Source organism: Trachinotus anak, unplaced genomic scaffold (assembly GCF_046630095.1).
Source record: "Trachinotus anak isolate AG129_WGS33_773 ecotype Australia unplaced genomic scaffold, CSIRO_AGI_Tana_v1 ptg000004l, whole genome shotgun sequence".
NCBI classification, from domain to species: Eukaryota; Metazoa; Chordata; class Actinopteri; order Carangiformes; family Carangidae; genus Trachinotus; species Trachinotus anak.
In genome coordinates, this window is record NW_027273855.1 from 9,960,982 (window position 1) to 9,980,242 (window position 19,261).

Consider the following 19,261-nt stretch of genomic DNA (forward strand, 5'->3'; position numbering starts at 1 on the left):
GTATGCGGAAGGTCTGCTGCATTAACTGCGCCACGTTACCGCCAGTACTTAGTCTGAAAATCCCAGTTTGCTGAAGAGGGGGAAACACAGCATAAAATAGAGACCTCACACGCCTGTAGATTATAACTCATCCGGGAAATAGGGAAATAACGATCCACAAAAAGTGCAAACAAATTCTTTCTCCATTCACCAGACGATATCAAATGAAAACGTTAGAAGGTCTTCGGATATCTTCGGCTATCTTCGTCAGAATCCGATCCATAGTGTGTGGGTCATATGACGCGACTACCTCTGCAGCGTGAGTTTAGCCGCCTGCTGCACGGTAGCCATAAACATTTCCGATGCTAGCTAACGCTTGATTCTGTGATTTAATATCCTCCAACGTACAAAAGTAGCTTTACTATACAACACAGTACTGCGAGGAGGCCTAGTCTTAGAGCCATACAGTACGGAGCTGCGCTTTTGGGCATATTTGGCCGTTTCTCTCTGCTAGCTAGCTAAGGTTAGCGCGTTAGCTAACATTAACATCAACATCAACATGAACATTGACAACATTAATCAGTCTGCCACAACTGGAGTGCCATCTACGACGTCTTCAGCTTCAAGTAATTGTATTGCAAATGACAATGCAACAACCAACGTCAGCAGCATCCCTTCGATCACGAGTAATGGTAATGTTATGTGACTTTGGCTAATGTTGTTGTGCTAAACACTTAGCTTAGTTCAAGGTAGGGTAGCTAGAGTTTTGTTTCGCCATCAGATAGATTATATGTTTGCCTGTCACAATATATATATATATATATATATATATTCAGTTGGCAGTTTATTAGGTACACCTAGCTAAAACTAATAATGTCTAATCCAACAGTTTTGAACAGTACTGAGATTGTTTTAGAGAGGTGTTGATTGAACTGTATGATCATTTCGGTGGATGACTGTGGTGCTATTGAGGAGTATTGCATACAGAAAGGTGCTTCTGTTATTTAGCTTACTCCTATCGAGTTGAAATGTTTGAAAAAATAAAAGAAATGCCTTTCAACACAGTTCAGTAGCAGCACAAAGTGCAGCCTCCAAAGTGATCATACACTTCAATCAACCCCTATGTATGTTTAGCATTTGACATGCATCCTCATCATGTGGACCTGCAATTTTGTAAAAAAACACTAGTTGAGGCAGAATTGGAATACACTTTTCCCTGGAAGTAAAAACTATAACCTCTCATTATTTGTGAAGTGCTGCAGATAGGTATACCATTTTGTTTCTTTGATTTAATATTAACTCATCCCAATAACTTCTCACAGCTTCTGCATCAGCGGCTATGGTGACACCATCAATAGACACATCTGTCGCCAATGGCGTCTATGTTCCTGGTGGCATTACCAATGGAGATGTAAAACCTGCTGTCTCCACCACGCCCCTGGCAGATTTCCTCATGCAGCTGGAAGAATACACTCCCACAGTATGTCAAGTGTTGTCAGTCACCTTACTACATGACTATATGCTGTATTCACACTCACATTCGCAGGGACGCATTGTCAGAAAAATCTGAAAATCAAAACACTGCATATATCCACATTATTAACAGCTTAATGCTGGATAATGTTGGGAACACCTGGCAGGTTTGTCTACCATGCCAGCCACATCACTTAATTCAATGGAATTCAGTTGAGAAACTGTTTATATATAAATGATGCAGATGGGTACAGTTTGTCTGTTCTTGGCTTATACAGTAAATTAAATATCTTGAAATTCAAGGCACCAAATCACATTAATGTCAAAGACTTAAAAATGTAGTACTGCCTTAAAGAAGCCTTGCTGAATAATTTGTGTCAGTTTGATGAGTGTAATAAACTGGTTGAACAGTCATGACAACTTCACATCCTCCTACCCACAGTAAAAATGAAATTGCGTTACTTAACAGCCTCCTCCCAGAGGCTGTACTAGTGTTCTTGCTGCAGGAAATTTGGTGGACCATCACTGAATGGTAGAGACACAATAATAATCTTCTTCACAAATAACTGCATGTAACAGTGAAAGAAGGCTATGTGAAATTTGACCACAAACTGAATTCCGCTCTTTTTTTTTCTTTTTAAGATTCCTGATGCAGTTACAGGGTACTACCTCAACAGGGCTGGCTTTGAGGCTTCTGATCCAAGAATGTAAGTCCTACAAAGGTTACCTGCAAGTTTTTGTGTTAGTGGTCTGCTTGATAACCCATGGAACCACATGACACAAATCACACTGCTGTCGTTAGTCACATTTATAAGTTACTTCTTTTTTTTTTTTAAATAAATGACTCATTAAGAGATTTTAACTAAATCTGAGTTAAGTGTTTAAATTATGATTCTAAAAAATCGTGTAGTCCTTTGTCCTGCATTTAATCAATAACCCAGGACAAGCTAGAGCTATGCCACAATTTAACAAAGGTGAGAAAATAAAGTGAACTGGTCATTAATTAAAAGATAAAGATAGATCTGAACATTGCCTTATTGCATCATTGCCAGATCTGAAAACCTTTTAGTATGTTTTCTTATGTTTACAATGATTTGGGGAAACAAAATCTGCTTCATGTGCCTTGTTACACTATTTGTGAAGACTGCTGATCCTGGAATCCTGAGAGATTCCTTGACATTCGATTGACTGCCATGCCTGTCTGACTTTTATCAAATGGGTGTTTTAATTTATTTTAAGAAAGACATACATACATCTGTGAGGATAAAGTACGGACCCATTAGCATTGAAGGTCATTGATAGACATAATAATCCATAATAGACAGACAGTCTGTGTACAGGCTGTGTACAGGAAAAAAATACAAAGTAATCATTTTCTTTTTCATCTCTACAGAATTCGTCTGATCTCCCTTGCTTCTCAGAAGTTTATCTCAGACATCGCCAATGATGCGCTGCAGTACTGTAAAATGAAGGGCACCGCCTCAGGAAGCTCAAGGAATAAGACAAAGGTCAGTGTCACTTTAAACAAACTATCTCCATACAATATTTTGACAGGGCTGTATGTGTTTTTAACACATAGGGACAGTTGTCAACTGCCCTAAAATGCTCTGATCATAGTTTTTTTTCTGTTTATGGTGTATTTTTTGTCTTCTCCTTGTATAGGATAAGAAGTACACTCTGACTATGGAGGACCTGACTCCTGCCCTCTCAGAATATGGCGTCAATGTCAAGAAACCATATTACTTTACATAGAATGTATTTGTTCAAGGCTTTTTGCTTTTGCGAGGTATATCTCCCTGCTGATCCATTAATCTGTTAACACCTTTATTGTTAAATGTTTTTTGATGGCCGTGCTTTAGTACAGCCTTGACAAATCTTTGTAGTCACTTTACCATTTGCTATTTTTTGTCGAGCCACCTTTGCGTTACATTGTAACATTACATGTTATTGTGAAAATAAAACCCTTAACAAAAACCTTGATGTGTCCAAAATGTTAAACTAGTCTGGTCAAGTGTTCCTCAAATATACTATGTGGATGTAGATGGTGCAATAATGGAAAGAGTTATGTATGACCAAAGCAAGTTGAAGAGATATAATGTTTAAAAAAACAAACAAAAAAAAAGCTCCTCCACCTCCTTTAAGGTGTACTCAAAGGGGACATTGGTTACTTAGCAGAGGATAATTAGAAAGGTAATTAAAAATAAAAAAAAATTGAAATTGCTAGAGAAAGGGTGGGAATGTAAAACCAGATTATTATTATTTGCTGACTGACCCATTAAAGGGGTATGGCATTAGATTTGTCTCAATGCTATTTGTGTCAACATACCAACAATTCGTGCGTAAATTTGGCATCTGTAAATCTACAAATACTTCCACAAATACAAAAATCAAGGAGTTGATTACAGGTTTCTGTCTGGGGCTCAGGTGGAGCTACTTTTGGTTTTTCACTGCAATAAAAATTTCAAGGCAGAAATACTGGCTTTACAAGATCAGTGCAAAAGCACAAGTAACGCGAAGTTACCTTATTTTAACAGCAACATTTGGTTTCCTGTTACAAAGCTCAACTATGAAGTTACGCCACCACCAGGCGGCACCTTTGCAAAATTAACCAAGCTTTTATTGTAGCGCTTTTTCGGGACTGCATTGTTTTGTCCCGACCTGCGACCCGTAAACTGTCTCTTCAGGGCCACCGTATGTCCAAACGGCGCACATACTGGATGTTCAAATTACTTGGGCAAAATCAGTCACACGGTGCATATTTTAATCTTTAAAAAGCGAAGAAATTGTCACAATGTCTGTTGTGCCAACAAATCCCAACAACCCTATAGTTTTCTTCGACATCACCATTGGAGGACAGGTGAGTAGAAGAATGAGTTTGGGTAACTGACTTTAGCGCCTAGCTAACGTTGAGCCAACGTTTCCACATCTCACCAATCTCACCATGATGTCTCGTTTTGGTTAGAAGGTGTGATCCAGTGAACGACGTTGGTGGTGTTTTAAACTTCTCCCTTTAATATACATATCTGATATATAACCATCCATAGTTTACGTTTCTCCCAGCGGGTCGTATTGTGATGAGCGTCTTATAGCGTGATTGCGATGGTTGAAATGGCGGTATGGGGGGTTATGGTTTTGAATAGGTAGGTAATATCGCCACATAATGTCTGTTTATTGGTAATAATTCAAGACTTACGTTAGAGCTGATCTCACAGTTTATAACCAGGGCCCCACGGAGCTAAACAGAAAAAATCTCTGAAACCACATCAGAAAGTTGCATCAAAAAAAAAAATCTTTCCAATCTTTGCCATTAGTATAATAAGAAATTAAATAAGTAGTTAATATGAACAAATCCAGTATATTTGTTTTCAAGTTTCCAGTTCTATTCTCCATACTTGTGGACTTGGCAGAATCCTGCATCACTAGACTAATGTCTGTGTTAGCTTCACGTTTTTAAATGTACCATTAAATTTGAACTTGACCTACAGTTTTAAGTATAGGCTTCTGTGAAAACAGGCCTTGCTGCTTAACTGTGGGGAAGAACAAAAATTACAAACAGGTAAGGTCTCCAAACCAAATATATTCTCCTAATGAACTGCAGTCCCCCTGCAGTTAATAGGAGAGCAAAATTTAATTAATTAAAAAAAAACATTTAAATGTATTTTTATTCTTGCTTTAAATATTTTTTAGATTCAGTATGTTCCAGACAGATTTGATATGACTGAGTGGTGAAGCAGGTGGTGCTGGTGGAGTGTTTTTGAGGCAAAGGGTGGAGGAATGAAGTCTGAGTTACCTTTGTAAAAAGGTAAAATTAGGTCAAAAAACAAAAAACAAAACGAAGTTTATCTCAGAAATGTAGAAATTTACTGTCATGATAGTTTCCAAGTATATACAACATATACAGTATTTATATGACAACATACTGCACATACCTCTCTGTGAATGATACACGCTACATTTGAATTTCTGAGTTTTAACAGCAGTTTGTTTGACCTAATATTTAAGTAGAATGTTTAGTATTAGCTTATTTATTTTTTATCTTGCCTGGCTGCACTTGTTCAACTAAAGGAAATGAAATTTTACTTTCCCCCATTTATGTACTCTGTTCATGTTACTTTGTCATCCAGCTGTGTTCCTGTGTGAACATCAGTCTTGTCATGACATTGTTCCAACCATCCTAATTAGGACTGCACAATATGCAAAAAAAAAGACACGTTTTGCCTTTATCTAAGCAGCCCTAGTCTCAGTTCAGAAATTACCTGTTTACTCAATGTTTCAGTGCATTTAGCAAACTTAATTCATCTGTTTGGCTTGTTGTCATCTTTTCCAAACTAATCCCCGCCCATTCAAAACCAGTGGTAAGAGCACAGAAAATAGCACAGACAGAAGCCTTTTTAATACATTGAAGTTTGTAAACACTATAGTTAAGTAGACCTATATTTTCAATTATGACTAATTGATAAAGACGCAAACAGCTAATTCTAAGTCTATATTTCCTCAGACTCTTCAGATGGGTTGAGAAGACAATCTCACTTAAAATTCCTTAGCACTTTTAGGACACTGCGTTAAAAGCTCAGGTTCCAAGTCCATTCTTGACCTCACAAATAACAGGTTAGACAACAATCTCATCACAAGGTCCTTTAAGTAGCTGTTCTGGAGCTTTTTGATCATATCACACAACCTTCATCGCGGGCAAGATTGAACTTTGAACCTCTTTGAATTGGTCAATACATATTAGATTCATGTAGCTGAAAGGACAAAATTGGGTCTGTCAGTCTGGTGAAAGAACAATGAAATGTAAGTTAGAATATTTTATTGAGAAGCATTTAAAAAAAAAAATCACATCTGTTTGGGGTAGTCAAAACTAACATATAAATTTTTAGTCATCATAGCATTTCCCTGAAGTCTACAATTATCTTTAGATAGGGATATATTACAAACATACAAACAAATCTGGAAAATCAAAATCAGAATATTCCTGGAACCAGATCCGAATATCAAATCTATGTTCAGAATATAAAATCTATGTTGATTTTTGTAAATATTTACAAAAATTTAGCATGATCGCCACAGTCTTTCACAATACTTTGCTGCACAACTCTTCAAAGAATTACATCTAGTCATCCAGTCACAGTCTCTTGTCAATGCCAAAGTTTTCCCATTTAATTCTTGCTCCAGGGAACTTGTGCATGTACTGATGGAGTGATGAGAGATGCAGCATTTCTGTGTCCAAGCTTTTCGACTGTCACAGCATTCACATAGGTGAACTGTTCACTCATTCTCGTGAAGTCTTAATGCACTCCCCTGTATCATGGTTATCATTTTCACCGTAGGCTGTTAGGGTCTGTGATGTAAAGACTATTCTTGGACTTTTTTATATTACACGTACAGAAGAGAGTTTCTCTTCCGTTTTGATGGGTTAAACACACCTGTAGGGAGTTGCTGCTGCCATGTTCCTTTGCTCAAATGCCAGTAAACATGCCATAAACACACATTTTCTGGAAGATGGCTGTATGGCCCAAGTGACTTGCTCTTTACCCAGAACACCACACCCCCCAGTAAACTGTTGGTGCACTCCAACCACAGAAGGTTAACACTGATGTAGCTAGGTACACCATAGTCTAAGGCCAGACAAATTACAGATACTACAAGATAAGGCATCCAAATTGTAGTAAAGCCCAGAGTTAGGCTGAACCACAGAGGTGGTCGTGGCCGGATGCTCTCCTCCAGACAATTCTCCTTACCACTTTTTGTCTCTGTGGAGGGGGTTGAGATGAACAAATCACTTCTCTGGTTCTCTTGCTCTTCCCTCAATTCAGATATCCTGTCAGCTTCTTTCACCCACTGAGAAATTCTTGACCAAAAGGGCAGCATTGTAAAAATTATTGTGGTGAAAAGCCCCAAATTGAAGTAAGGGACCAGTGTAGACTCCTCTACTTCACACACCACAGCCTTTATCCCTGTCGCATAATCCAGTTCTATCAGCTTAGCTTTCACAGGACTAAGGGAGTAAATAACAGCTAGCATCCACACCAGCAATGTCAAGACCACATTCCTGAGGACTTTGCTGAAGGTGCTCTGCTTGCCAATGCTGGTGCCTTCTATACAGTAGTCGAATAAACCCAGGCATATCATGGGTAGTGGCACCGCTCCAAATGTTGCTGATGTATGAGCCAAAAAGAAGCAGGTTGACACAAGAGACCTTTCAACCCCGAGAAACCACACAGCAGTGATACAAAATACTGCCAACACTTCTGCCAGGATGATGGACATGCTGCACATGTTTAAAAAGGAGGTATGCAGTTTCCGGCAGCATAGGTAAAAGACCATTGCATCCAGTCCCAACTTGAAAAGCAGAAGTAACAGATACTTCTCAGTGTTGTCTGTATGACAGCCAGAAATCTTCTCCCATTGCTCCACAATGGCCAGCATTTTGACGGAGTCGCTAGTTGACAGAGTCTCTGGCTGCATTTAAGTTATTGCAGCAGTGCTCAGTTCAGTGTCAAGGTGCTCTAGGAAAAGCTGTAAAAAAACAAGGTATGATTTGTTAGGAACTTTGGGTATACAAACAATAGACTCCAGTTAATTAAAAACAATGAATGAAAGAGACTGACAGGTTATGCATGTGCAACAAACCTTGATCATGCAGGAAAGAGATGGTTGATTAAGTATCAGGGTTTCCTCCAGGAAGTTGTTTAGCTAAACTTGGAAGCCAATTGTCTTGTCCTGTGATCAATTTAGTCAGGAGATGACAGCCTCAATTACTGTCATACTAATTAGAATGATTTTTGCTGTGTGGAAAAAGTGCCTCTGCCCTTTTTTATATATATTGTTATATTTTATAAAAGGGTATTCATTTATATTGATGTTAGCAGTGTGTTTTGTTTCAGGTGAGATAGCCTAATTCTGCTATAAAACAATGTGGAAAACACTTATCACTCCACCAAATGATAGATGTAGAAAATTTTGATACCTTTTCTCATCTTAAATTTAGAATCTTTACACCAAAAACTCTGCTTTTGCATGGTTGTGAAATTATTTGCATTGTTGGATAAGCCTGTGAATATTCTCATTTGTCCAGGTCATAGTATCTCAAAGGAGTGGATGAGAGGCGAAACGTCTTCCTAGACTAATAACCAAGTCCAGTTGCTTTCGATTCCTTTGAGATATTTGCATTGTTAAAAAAAGCTGAGTTAAATTTAACTAATCCTAACACAGTTGACTAATGTGTTTCTTTCATAAAACTTTGTCTTGATGAAATAAAAGTATTCGCCAAATTTGTGCAGGTTGAACAATCACATTTGATTGGTAAATGCATAGTACATTATTTCTTCACCAGATTAGTGTAATCGTAACCTTTGTTCAGTTAAAGAAGTTGTATTGCCAGTGCAGAGAAGTTGGTAGAATTGTCTCCATGTTTGTTTCCTACTTTTCTGCCTAAGAGGAAAAGCCTGAAAGTAGACAAACGCTGATCACTGTCTACCTCAGGAAAACACAGCTGATATCAGCATCTTTTGCTGTCAGTTTAGTACACTGACAATTACACATTTTTTGTGATTATTTTTCTGAAAGATTTTTTTTCTTTTTGGCTTCTGTCATTACAGTTTTGAAAGACATTTTGGTTCTTGAAAATATTATATTTAAACTAAAGATGAAAACATTTTTCTTTTCAAAACTGTCAATTCTGACTTCCTGTTTTTATGTACAGTCAGTTTCATGTCACTTACATTGTTAAAGCAATGGTATGCAGTGGCTGGTCATCCCAGCAACACACACACCATCTTGAATTTCCACATTACTTGTAACATTGATGGCAGGTAAAGCTTGTTCTGCCACTTGAAGCATGCAGTATTTACTCAACAAGTAAAAAAATAAAACACTTCTCTGTAGCCCGTACCTTTCAGGGTTTCAGGGTTATCGTAGTCCAGTGAGAATCAGTAGAGATCCAGATGCTTAAACTTTGCCTCGCACTGCAAGTTAGAGGCTCTGCGTGCTTTCATTAAAACTGGTTAGTGCAGGTGCATGACTGCTGTCAGGTGGAGTTATCGTTTAAGCTTCTCTTTATGGCTCCACCTTTCAAACAACTGAAGAGACACGCCTTTGCTGTCTTCAAGGAAACCTGCTTGTTTTCCTTCCCATATGCCCCAGAGGTGACTGCCTCTTGTTATGTCGATTTACATGTCCGGTGACGAGTAACCCTAACAATGCTTGTTAGTTGAAACCACACCCTGTGACTGGTTTTGTTCACGAACACCATGTCCCTATACAATTACACTGCGTCAGGTATTGAATGTTGGAGGCCAAAGGATCTTACAAATACTGTCTTCGTGACTGTAATGAAAACAGCTGTTATACTATGCTTTTAATGAAATCCTCAGCTCAGTCTGTTGAAAGGTAAGCACAGGCAGAAGTTATCACCAACTATACTTGGCCTCTTGCTACAGTATTAAAGCATGTGTAATGATCGTTTTAAAATGTTTTCATATTGCATAACATGAAATTTGTCATTTTTACAGTGTAGACTTACCACCCAAAAATAGCTTGTAAGAATTTGTTGATTTAAATGCCCACTGTTAAACACTGATAGAGAACTATTGCCCAGTAGAAGTAAGGCCATTGCTAAACAGTGAGAAGTTTTAATGAACAGAAATAGTCACAAATGAACCTCTGAGTGTTTGGCAAAACATGCACATACCTTACAGAAACTTACGTGTAAGGTAAAGGGGTGGTGACTGTTAAATCTTCTTTCACTGTTTGTCAAAGGTTCTTGGCTTGATTTGTTTGCTGTGTGCGACCGTTTGCTGTCGGTGTGAATATATATGGAAGGGTCCATGTGCTTACAGGTACAGGAAGCTGCAGGAGAGTAAAAGTGGGTGTGTTAGATATGGCTGTTCCTGGACTTTGTACTTTTAAACATGGCTGTTAAGTGAAACCCTCAGCCTTAATATGTGTCTACATCAGTTCAGTGCTCTTGATACATTTTCTCATTTTCCTTACGTTTTTTTTTTTTTTTCAGTTTTAAAGAATTTTAAGTGATGTTTGAAATCAAACACAAACATCTCAGTAAACAATATAAATTATTCAAAATGTAGACACTAAAATGTATGTATAGATGATTACAAATTATGAGTTTTATTACATGTTAAATGCTGTCTTACCTGCTGTAAGGCACCTCTCTTCAGAGGACGTCACACTCCAGCCAGAGAAAACCCTCAACAGATAAAATGTTCTGTGGTTGATGTTTGTTCCGTGTCAACACACTGAGTGTTTGATTTAATCGCTCAAATATTATAAATATACTGGATTGTATATGTAGCAAACACAGGAGATCGAATTGCTGCTTGTTCTTACAGTGAGTGGTGCGCGTGGAGGGAAGGGACAGTTGTGCCGTGATGTCACGAGGACAAACCACTCTTTTTACACCAGCTCATTGTTTGTTTTCACACAGACACTGATGTTGTTGTAACAGTCGGCCACTTTTCATGTCTCTCTGGGTTGTGGGAAGCCGGGGTGTGCTGCTGAATGCACACACACACACACACACACACACACAAAGCTCACAGAGGATTTTGTGTCAACTAGTGTTTTGCATCAAGATTTTGGCATCCTCACATTTACATATTTCTATTATGTATGCTTTGACCACTGGGAAATGGCATCAGACATGGGACAAAGTAGCTTGTATTGTTAAAATAAAATAGAGTAGATGTTCCCAGCAAAGTCAACAGAACTGAAAGATGTAAAAGGAATAAACTAACATGTCAATGTACTTGAGGCAAAAAACAGAGGGAAGACAGGTGAGAAGTAATTCAATAGAAGTGGTACTGTATGTATCAGTACAACATATCCTCGAGCGAGATACCATTAAAGTCAGAGCATAGCTGGTAAATCCAGATTAGGTTGTCAGTGTCACAGAGTAGCCTCCAGGAGCAACAATCATTAGCTTCCATTCATCACTTCTGTTGTCCCATATTTTTAAGTTTATATGTTTCTGTCTTAATTGGATATCTCTTGTTCTCTTCTCTTCTGTGTTCAATTGTTTTCCAGGATGTCGGACGGATGAAGATTGAGCTGTTTGCTGATGTGGTTCCCAAGACAGCAGAGAATTTCCGGTAGGGTGAAAGTCTGCATCATAGTCTGCTATTTGATCACATACTCTTTTTTTATACATTCTGATTTTTTTTTTTTCTTTTTAAAAAAAATTGTATGTCAGAGGTATATATGTTAACATGGATCGTTTTCAAAGCTCTTCATTATCTTTTACAGGCAGTTCTGCACTGGAGAGTTCAGGTAAGGCAGTGAAGGATTGTATTCTTTGATGATAGTAAAACACTGCTTCCCCATTTTGCATAGTGAGGTCATGCATTCACGCAGCATCTTCACATACTTTTAGAGTGCAGAATCTGATAGTCCAAGCATTTGTCAGCATCCTGATATTTGAATCATGGAAATTAAATAATCAATTTTACATTTATGAGGTTAAGACATATGGAGAAACCTGATTAACACAATTGGTTTCTATGAGCCACAGCCCCCATATGCTTAATCAGGTCTTTAAAGGGTATTTACATGTGTGCATGTCAAAGAGCCAGAGACCAGTATCATGAAGCGAGTCCAGCTTAGCCTGACTCTATGGGCTTATCTGGCTTCACTGAGCCTAATATCACCTGTCCTGAATAACTGGTATCACAAAGCTGGGTATCAACTAGCTCAGGTAACCCGGGGCTTACCTATTTGCCTTTTACATGTTCATGTAAAAGAGATGGAGCTGTTCATGAGAAATTACATTGTTAGAACTGTGATTGAAGTACTTGATATGAGACGAAACAGTGATACCTGCATACAAATTCAGTTAGAACAGAATTCCACCAACTGAAATGTAAACAATATGGTCACATAACAAGCATATGAGAAGGAGCTGGATAAACACCAGAAATACTTTCCAAATATTAAATAAGGTTAGGGATATACTGTAAATAAGTGCAGGAATTATTACAAGGGTCTTTAGTATATAAGTTGTTTGATGACAAAGAAATGAATATGTGATTGATATAAAAAATTAAAGATAATGTCAAACTGCCCAGCAGGCAATTGGTTTGACATGGGAGGGTCATCAGCTGATGCTGTTCACCTGGGCCTTCCAGACTATAAAAGCTGGCTGACTTGCTCTCTCTTCCAACTGCTGATATTCACTTTGTATTGCCATCTTTTGCATCTGCACATACAACACCTCCACTGCACTCATGCCAGTTATCCATGTGCTGCTTTCATGGCTAAACTTGCTGATTTCCATGCCCCATTGTTTCTTTGTGTTACCTTTAGTTGTAATAAGTTGTTTGTTTTTAGTATAAGACTCCCTTCTTGTCCCATTCCCTGAGCCAGCCCGTGACAACTATTGGGAATCCTGCCGAGAAAGAAAGAATACAGCTATAATTGTCGTAACGTGGTTATTTAGTTTAGTAAACTATCCCTTTGTTTGTTAGAAGCTCTGTTTTAAAACCAGAGTAACACATGGAAAGCCTGAAACAGCAAAACGACTTCCCTGACCCATAAAAAGATCTATTGCTATTTATTATATGTTACTTTATTGTAAACGCTTTTATCCATGTCAGGATGTTGGGTTATTGATGATTTTCCATGGATCTGATGTGGTCGGCCTGTTGACAGGTTTCGATCTGATCCTCTGAAGTAAACCTGCGCTAGAGCAGGTTAGCCATACAACATAAGTTACCATGGTGATCTACCCCGATTAAAAGTCAGCCAGCTTCGTGATACCGAAAAACCTGAGTTAAGATTTCTGGATAACCCAGTAATCTTGCTTTGTGGTACAGATCCCAGATCAGAGACGGTATTGTTCAGCTAGGAGTGCAGCAGGATGTATTGTATCCAAAATTGAAATTTGAAAAACAAAAGAAAAAAAAGAAAGATCATTGAAATGCAGTATATGCCGTAATAAAAACAATTTGCTCCACTTGGGCCTCTCATTGTGCCTTAAGTCCAAATTCTCTACAGATGCTTTCAAGATGATTTGTAATATATAGCTAAACAAGGTTTCATATGACCTTGTCACCCCGTGAGGCAGAAAACATTGAGCCATAACCTACTATAAGAACTTCGAAACCTAAACCCTAAACAGAGGAAAAAAAACAGTCTAATGAGCTGTCTCTAATGCCCCTCATGCTTGTCAAACACTTTGATGAACACCTCAGTCAGCTACAATTCAACAAAATCCTTTAAATGATAAAGAGAAAAGCCTGCTTTGTGAGAGGCGATAGCTTGTAATACAATACAGTGTTTTTGTCTTTACTGTTACTGTTTCAAATATCTGTCCCACAGGAAGGATGGAGTCCCCATTGGTTACAAAGGCTGCACATTCCACAGGTACATAACATGGCTTTATTTGTACGGTCAGGCTGCCTGGCTAAGTCTGTGTTTTTGTATAACAGTTTCCTACCTAAGGTGAGCTTTTACTTCAGCAATTCTGAATTTAGTGATGTTTTCAATTGTTCATTGGCAGGGTGATTAAAGACTTTATGATACAAGGAGGGGACTTTGTAAATGTAAGTACATGCACACCTCATCTGCTGTCTGATTAGTGTTCTTGTCACATCTGTAGGAAAACCATTCAAGGTTTAATGTTTCGTGTACAGTGCATCCGGAAAGTATTCACAGCGCTTCACTTTTTCCACATTTTGTTATGTTACAGCCTTATTCCAAAATTTGATTAAATTCATTTTTTACCTCAAAATTCTACACACAATACCCCATAATGACAAAGTGGTGGTTCCCAATTTATTCCATTTACGAATAGTGGAGGCCACAATCCTGTCTTGGAGGTCTACAGACAATTCCTTGGACTTCATGGCTTGGTTTGTGCTCTGACATGCACTGTCAACTATGGGACCTTATATAGACAGGTGTTTCGCCTTTCCAAATCATGTCCAATCAACTGAATTTACCACAGGTGGATTCCAGTCAAGTTGTAGAAACATCTGAAGGATGATGAGTGGAAACAGGATGCATCTGAGCTCAATTTTGAGTGTCATGGCAAAGGCTGTGAATAATTATGTACATGTGATTTTCTTTGCTTTTTATTTTTAATATATTTGCAAACATTTCAAGCAAACTTTTGGGAGCATTGTGTGTAGAATTTGAGGTAAAAAATAAATTTAATCCATTTTGGAATAAGGCTGTAACATAACAAAATGTGGAAAAAGTGAAGCGCTGTGAATACTACTCCGGATGCACAATATGTCTTCGTTTGCATATATGGCTAGGAGGCTACAATAAACCATGAGAACTTACAGAACACTCACATGTGTTACACCAGACCCACAACTGTTCTTTTTCTCATGATCAGAGGAAACAATACATGTCTGCTTGCTGTGAGTGCTAAAGCACATGTGGGTGCTTAAAATAGGTAAATGCAAATTCAGTAATTCCTGGTAGGATTACTGCTTGGGGGTAGCAATGTTATTAGATTTTAGTGTTAAAGGAGGTAAAGGAAGATTTTGACAACAACATAAACATTTCTATGTCGCTGTAGAAACTGAGCTAACGTGATCACTGCAACTTTTTGCACACTTCTTTAATGCACCTACAAAACTACACTGATCAGCCATAACATTATGACCACTCGCCTAATATTGAGTAGGTCCCTCTTTTGCCACCAAAACAGCCCTGACCCATCGTGGTGTGAACTCCACTAGACCTCTGAAGGTATGCTATGGTATCTGGCATCAAGCCTTCTTATGTTCTGTAAGTTGCGAGCTGGGGCCTCCATGGGTCGGACTGGGTTTTTCCAGCAGATCCCACAGATGCTCGATTGGATTGAGATCTGGAGAATTTGGAGGCCAAGTCAACACCTTGAACTCGTGTTTCTCAAACCATTCTTGGACCATTTTTGCAGTGTGGCAGGGCACATAGGCCACTGCCATCAGGGATTACCATTTCCATGAAAGGGTGTACTTGGTCAAAGTACATGTCAAAGTAACATCCACATAAATGGCAGGACCCAAAGTTTCCCAGCAGAACATTGCCCAAAGCATCACACGGCCTCCACGGCCCCAGGTAAGCAACGCACACACACCCAACCATCCATGATGTAAAGGAAAACATGATTGATCAGACTAGGCCACCTTCTTCCATTGCTCCGTGGTCCATTTCTGATGCTCACATGCCCATTGTGGGAGCTATTGGGGGTGGACACTTGCCCATTTTTTCTGCTTCCAACACATCAGTTTCAAGAATAAAATGTTCACTTGCTGCCTAATATATCCCACCCACTGCCAAGATAATCATTGTCCTGATGTTGTGGCTGATTGGTGTATGTCAATAAATCTTCCTATGATGTTGTGCAGTTGAACTTGAACTAATCAGCAGTGTGTGTCACCCTCTGGTGGACATGATGGGTTACAGCACTGCTAAGTGTGTTAAATGTCACTTTCTCTGTTAGCACTGTCTTATGTAGTGTTTGTCTTTTGTCAAGGGTGATGGAACTGGTATATGCAGCATCTACAGAGGACCATTTGCAGATGAAAACTTCAGGATGAAGCATTCTGCGCCTGGTCTTCTGTCCATGGTATGTATGTAGATAAATTCACTGATGTTAGACACTCCTGAATCACAAAAGGGTCTATTTACTTTGACTTCAGTCAAATCAACATGGGGGTTACCTATAATCATTTTGTATATCCTGTAAAATAAAAAGTTAATTAGGATTTGATTAATCCATTCAAAGTGGATTGACCCCAATCTCTATAGACAATAGCTTTTGATTGATACATTCAAAGTGAATTAACTCTGGCTTTAATATGTTTATAACTGCTATTATTTCTCAGTAGTCTAAGTCTTCCTTTTATCTTCCCAAACACTGCATTTCAGGCAAACAGTGGTCCTGGGACAAATGGTTGTCAGTTTTTCATTACCTGTACTAAATGTGACTGGTTAGATGGGAAGCATGTTGTTTTTGGTGAGTAAGTCTACAGTATTCATTTTGCATTCATATTCATTTAGAGCTGTATTTCACTTGTTGATGTGTCAGAGTTTAATTGTCTTGTTTGTGTTTCAGGAAAAGTGGTTGATGGTTTGCTGATCATGAGAAAAATTGAGGTAAAAACTAATTTGAACATTACAATAATAATAATAATAATTATTATTATTATTATAACATGTATTGGTTTAAATGGTTCAAATGTTCCTCCTCCTTTGGCAGGAATAAATAAACATTTTAAACTAATTTGTAAATTGACAAAAAACTGAGCAAGTGAGAGGAGGGGGCCCATTCATTATGTTGAAAACAAGAAAACATTCAAGCTTAAACAAAGCATACAAATGTTGATTGAAAGCAGCAAAATACTCCTATACTGGGTTATAAACACTCGTACACTGTGTTTAAAGTGAGACGACCTTGTCTTCTTTATATAGCTATGTAGTGATTTGTTATATGTCCTCTAATTATTTCACTCATCTCTCAGATCATTGTCAGAATGTGTTGATGTCCTGTCCTGAATGTTTTCATCTTCAGAGTGATGTTTAAAACGTGTGTCACAAATATTTGATAGCAGGCATCCTACCTGCGAATGAAATCCAACCAGTGACACTTTCATTAAATGAGGTTGGGTGTAACGTTTTAAAGTAAAATTTTTTTGTTCTAAATTTGTGCTCCTGCCTTTTAACAGAATGTCCCCACAGGACCCAACAACAAGCCCAAACTCCCCATCCTCATTGCACAGTGTGGAGAGATGTGATCAGCTTTCTCACAACAGCATTGTAAAAACTACACAACCTCTGTATACATGAAGCGGTGTCCAATTGTTGCTTGATAGTCCTCAGCAAATATAAACCCACATATTTTTCCTGTGTGGATGCCTTCTCTCAGAATGCTCATTGAAAGACATTGTAAAGTTCAGCAATACATAATTTTGACCATTTTCTGAGTATGTATAACAATCCCAGGTTGACAGCTACATCTAAACCCAAATAAGATGACTCACATCTCTGGTGGGTGTTGGTTTTGACAGGGTGTAATTTATATATGGGCTTGAAATTCATTTTGTGAAACTTTGTGTTCAGCATGGTTGCTGATGTTTTTCCTTTTACAAATGGAGACAATTTGTATATCCTGTCACAATAACACATGACTGTCACATTGTGTATCATCAATAAAATATTTTACATTTTTATAAACTTTTGGAGGTGATCTTGTTTGTTTTTTTTGGGGGGGGGGGGCATCGCACTTCAGTTTTTTATACAATCTATTTCAAGGTATTAATGGTCAATGTTCTCTCCACAAATAATAGTCCTTGTTACAGTCATACCGTTACAAGGACTTTTAATGGCTGTAAACCAGTTTCTTATCAGGCCCTTTTACTTTGATCCACTTTTTTATCCATTTATAATTTTTTATTTATTTTTTTAAATCTGTCTCTTAATATATATTGAAGAAGTCTCATATCCATGGTTGGAAACTGCTCTGAATTCAACTCTGCATTTTAAGAACATTGTGTATCCGGTGTAATATGCATTGTTTTTGGTCATTTCTCCTCTACATGTATTTCTGACCTTACAAAAAGCAGGGATGTTTTCCTCACAGTCCTTAGTTTCGAAAGAGATTGTATTTATCATTTAAGGATCGTGCAGAGATATACAGCCTAGTTGAATTCTGAAGTGATAGTGGGTAATTCTTGATCTCAGTCTTACTGCCACGGTGCAGACGAGGGAATCACTTTACAATGAAAGGCATGAGAGTCCTTGAAGGCAAACACTCCAGTGCCAAGCAATCCTCTACTGAACTTATGGTTACCTCTTCTTGTCCCAACCATCCATACAAATCCAAGCCCCCAGAGCCCCTCCCCCATCCACGCTCTCCCTCTTCTGCCTTGGACCTTGTTCCCTTGGCACAAAAGAATCCTTTCAGATGTAGACTCTGTTCTTATGGAGGCAGGAAGAAGGTTGTTTTTTTTTTTTTTTTGTGGACTGGGTTTTCTTCGTGGGGAGGCTTTCTGGGGTCAATGCTAAAGCCCATCATTGTGTGGGAGAATGGGGCTTGGCCATTAACACCGAGTGCTTCACACATCAGCCAGTGCTCATAAACAGTGCCAGTGGAGCATTAACATGACAATGGGTGGGGGGCTGTTGTGGGGTTGTCTCATGCTCAGTCTGGGTCTGTCTGCTCTGTGCTACTGGAAGTGGAGTTTCTAAATTCACTCAGGATAACTGCAGCATTGAACTATTGCGCTGGATAATTTGAGTGTATTATATCATGATTCACTGTCACTGTTTGAGCTTTTCTATATATTCAAATTTAAGAAGAATAACGATGTAAGAAACTATTTACAGAAAGTAGGTCTCTTTCAGAATTCCCTCCAGTGAATCCTGAATAATTTCAATATGGAATCAAATATCATGCTTGGTGTTTAAAATTGTGAAGGAACATTGTGGTTATTGTTCATCATGGGTGCCATGTCCAAAGATGGCCATTATCTAAAACCTTTTAAAGGGAGCCAGTGAATTCACATTTCAACAGTAATTCCATCACAGAAATGTTTGATATGGAATAGTGAACACAATCTTTCTCTGTCTTGTTACAGTATATACTGTATAGGGTGGTAAGAACTTTGTGTTCTGTACAGTACACCAATGGACTCTTCCTAAATCTTGCATGGTATGTGTATTAAAAATTATAAATATAACATTTACATCAAGTTCAGTAAATAAAATATTAAGCCCCTCCTAACCCTCCCCTTATTTTAGGTCAGTTATCCATAAATACATTTCCACAGGGCTGCACTCAGTGCACATGGGGACACAG

General features: G+C 38.3%; 3 protein-coding genes across 9 annotated transcripts; 2 read left to right on the forward strand and 1 right to left on the reverse strand.

Moving 5' to 3' along the window:
- Nucleotides 1-230: 230 nt before the first annotated feature.
- On the forward strand, nt 231-3,426 carry taf10 (TAF10 RNA polymerase II, TATA box binding protein (TBP)-associated factor). Its single transcript, XM_071475736.1, has 5 exons — nt 231-671; nt 1,302-1,459; nt 2,095-2,159; nt 2,846-2,960; nt 3,115-3,426. The coding sequence occupies exons 1-5, from the start codon at nt 539-541 to the stop codon at nt 3,202-3,204; spliced, it is 561 nt and encodes a 186-aa protein (XP_071331837.1). The 5' UTR covers nt 231-538; the 3' UTR covers nt 3,205-3,426.
- A 681-nt stretch (nt 3,427-4,107) lies between these two features.
- On the forward strand, nt 4,108-17,650 carry ppih (peptidylprolyl isomerase H (cyclophilin H)). 2 transcript variants are annotated; one of them, XM_071475737.1, is made up of 9 exons: nt 4,108-4,309; nt 11,497-11,561; nt 11,716-11,739; nt 13,786-13,830; nt 13,967-14,009; nt 15,938-16,030; nt 16,333-16,420; nt 16,520-16,560; nt 17,130-17,650. In XM_071475737.1, exons 1-9 carry the CDS (start codon nt 4,244-4,246, stop codon nt 17,196-17,198), a joined length of 534 nt encoding a protein of 177 aa, XP_071331838.1. In that variant the 5' UTR covers nt 4,108-4,243; the 3' UTR covers nt 17,199-17,650. The 2 variants fall into 2 exon arrangements, with proteins under 2 accessions (XP_071331838.1, XP_071331839.1); XM_071475738.1 differs by lacking the exon at nt 4,108-4,309 and adding an exon at nt 9,774-9,843.
- LOC139620337 (probable G-protein coupled receptor 160) lies at nt 5,824-10,962 on the reverse strand. Of its 6 annotated transcripts, none has more exons than XM_071475733.1 (4): nt 10,608-10,962; nt 10,160-10,302; nt 8,086-8,175; nt 5,824-7,971 (listed from the first exon to the last, which is right to left on the reverse strand). In XM_071475733.1, the coding sequence occupies exon 4, from the start codon at nt 7,918-7,920 to the stop codon at nt 6,829-6,831; it is 1,092 nt and encodes a 363-aa protein (XP_071331834.1). In that variant the 5' UTR covers nt 7,921-7,971; nt 8,086-8,175; nt 10,160-10,302; nt 10,608-10,962; the 3' UTR covers nt 5,824-6,828. The 6 variants fall into 6 exon arrangements, with proteins under 6 accessions (XP_071331834.1, XP_071331835.1, XP_071331830.1 ...); XM_071475734.1 differs by having other exon boundaries at nt 10,145-10,302; XM_071475729.1 differs by having other exon boundaries at nt 9,347-10,302.
- Nucleotides 17,651-19,261: the final 1,611 nt, after the last annotated feature.

Coding starts and splice junctions, on each gene's coding strand:
- taf10 (XM_071475736.1), top strand. CDS start 539: ATGAACATTGACAACATTAATCAGTCTGCCACAACTGGAGTGCCATCT. Junction 1,460..2,094: donor TGGAAGAATACACTCCCACA/GTATGTCAAGTG, acceptor TTTCTTTTTAAG/ATTCCTGATGCAGTTACAGG. Junction 2,961..3,114: donor GCTCAAGGAATAAGACAAAG/GTCAGTGTCACT, acceptor CTCCTTGTATAG/GATAAGAAGTACACTCTGAC.
- ppih (XM_071475737.1), top strand. CDS start 4,244: ATGTCTGTTGTGCCAACAAATCCCAACAACCCTATAGTTTTCTTCGAC. Junction 13,831..13,966: donor AAAGGCTGCACATTCCACAG/GTACATAACATG, acceptor GTTCATTGGCAG/GGTGATTAAAGACTTTATGA. Junction 16,561..17,129: donor TGATCATGAGAAAAATTGAG/GTAAAAACTAAT, acceptor GCCTTTTAACAG/AATGTCCCCACAGGACCCAA.
- LOC139620337 (XM_071475733.1), bottom strand. CDS start 7,920: ATGCAGCCAGAGACTCTGTCAACTAGCGACTCCGTCAAAATGCTGGCC.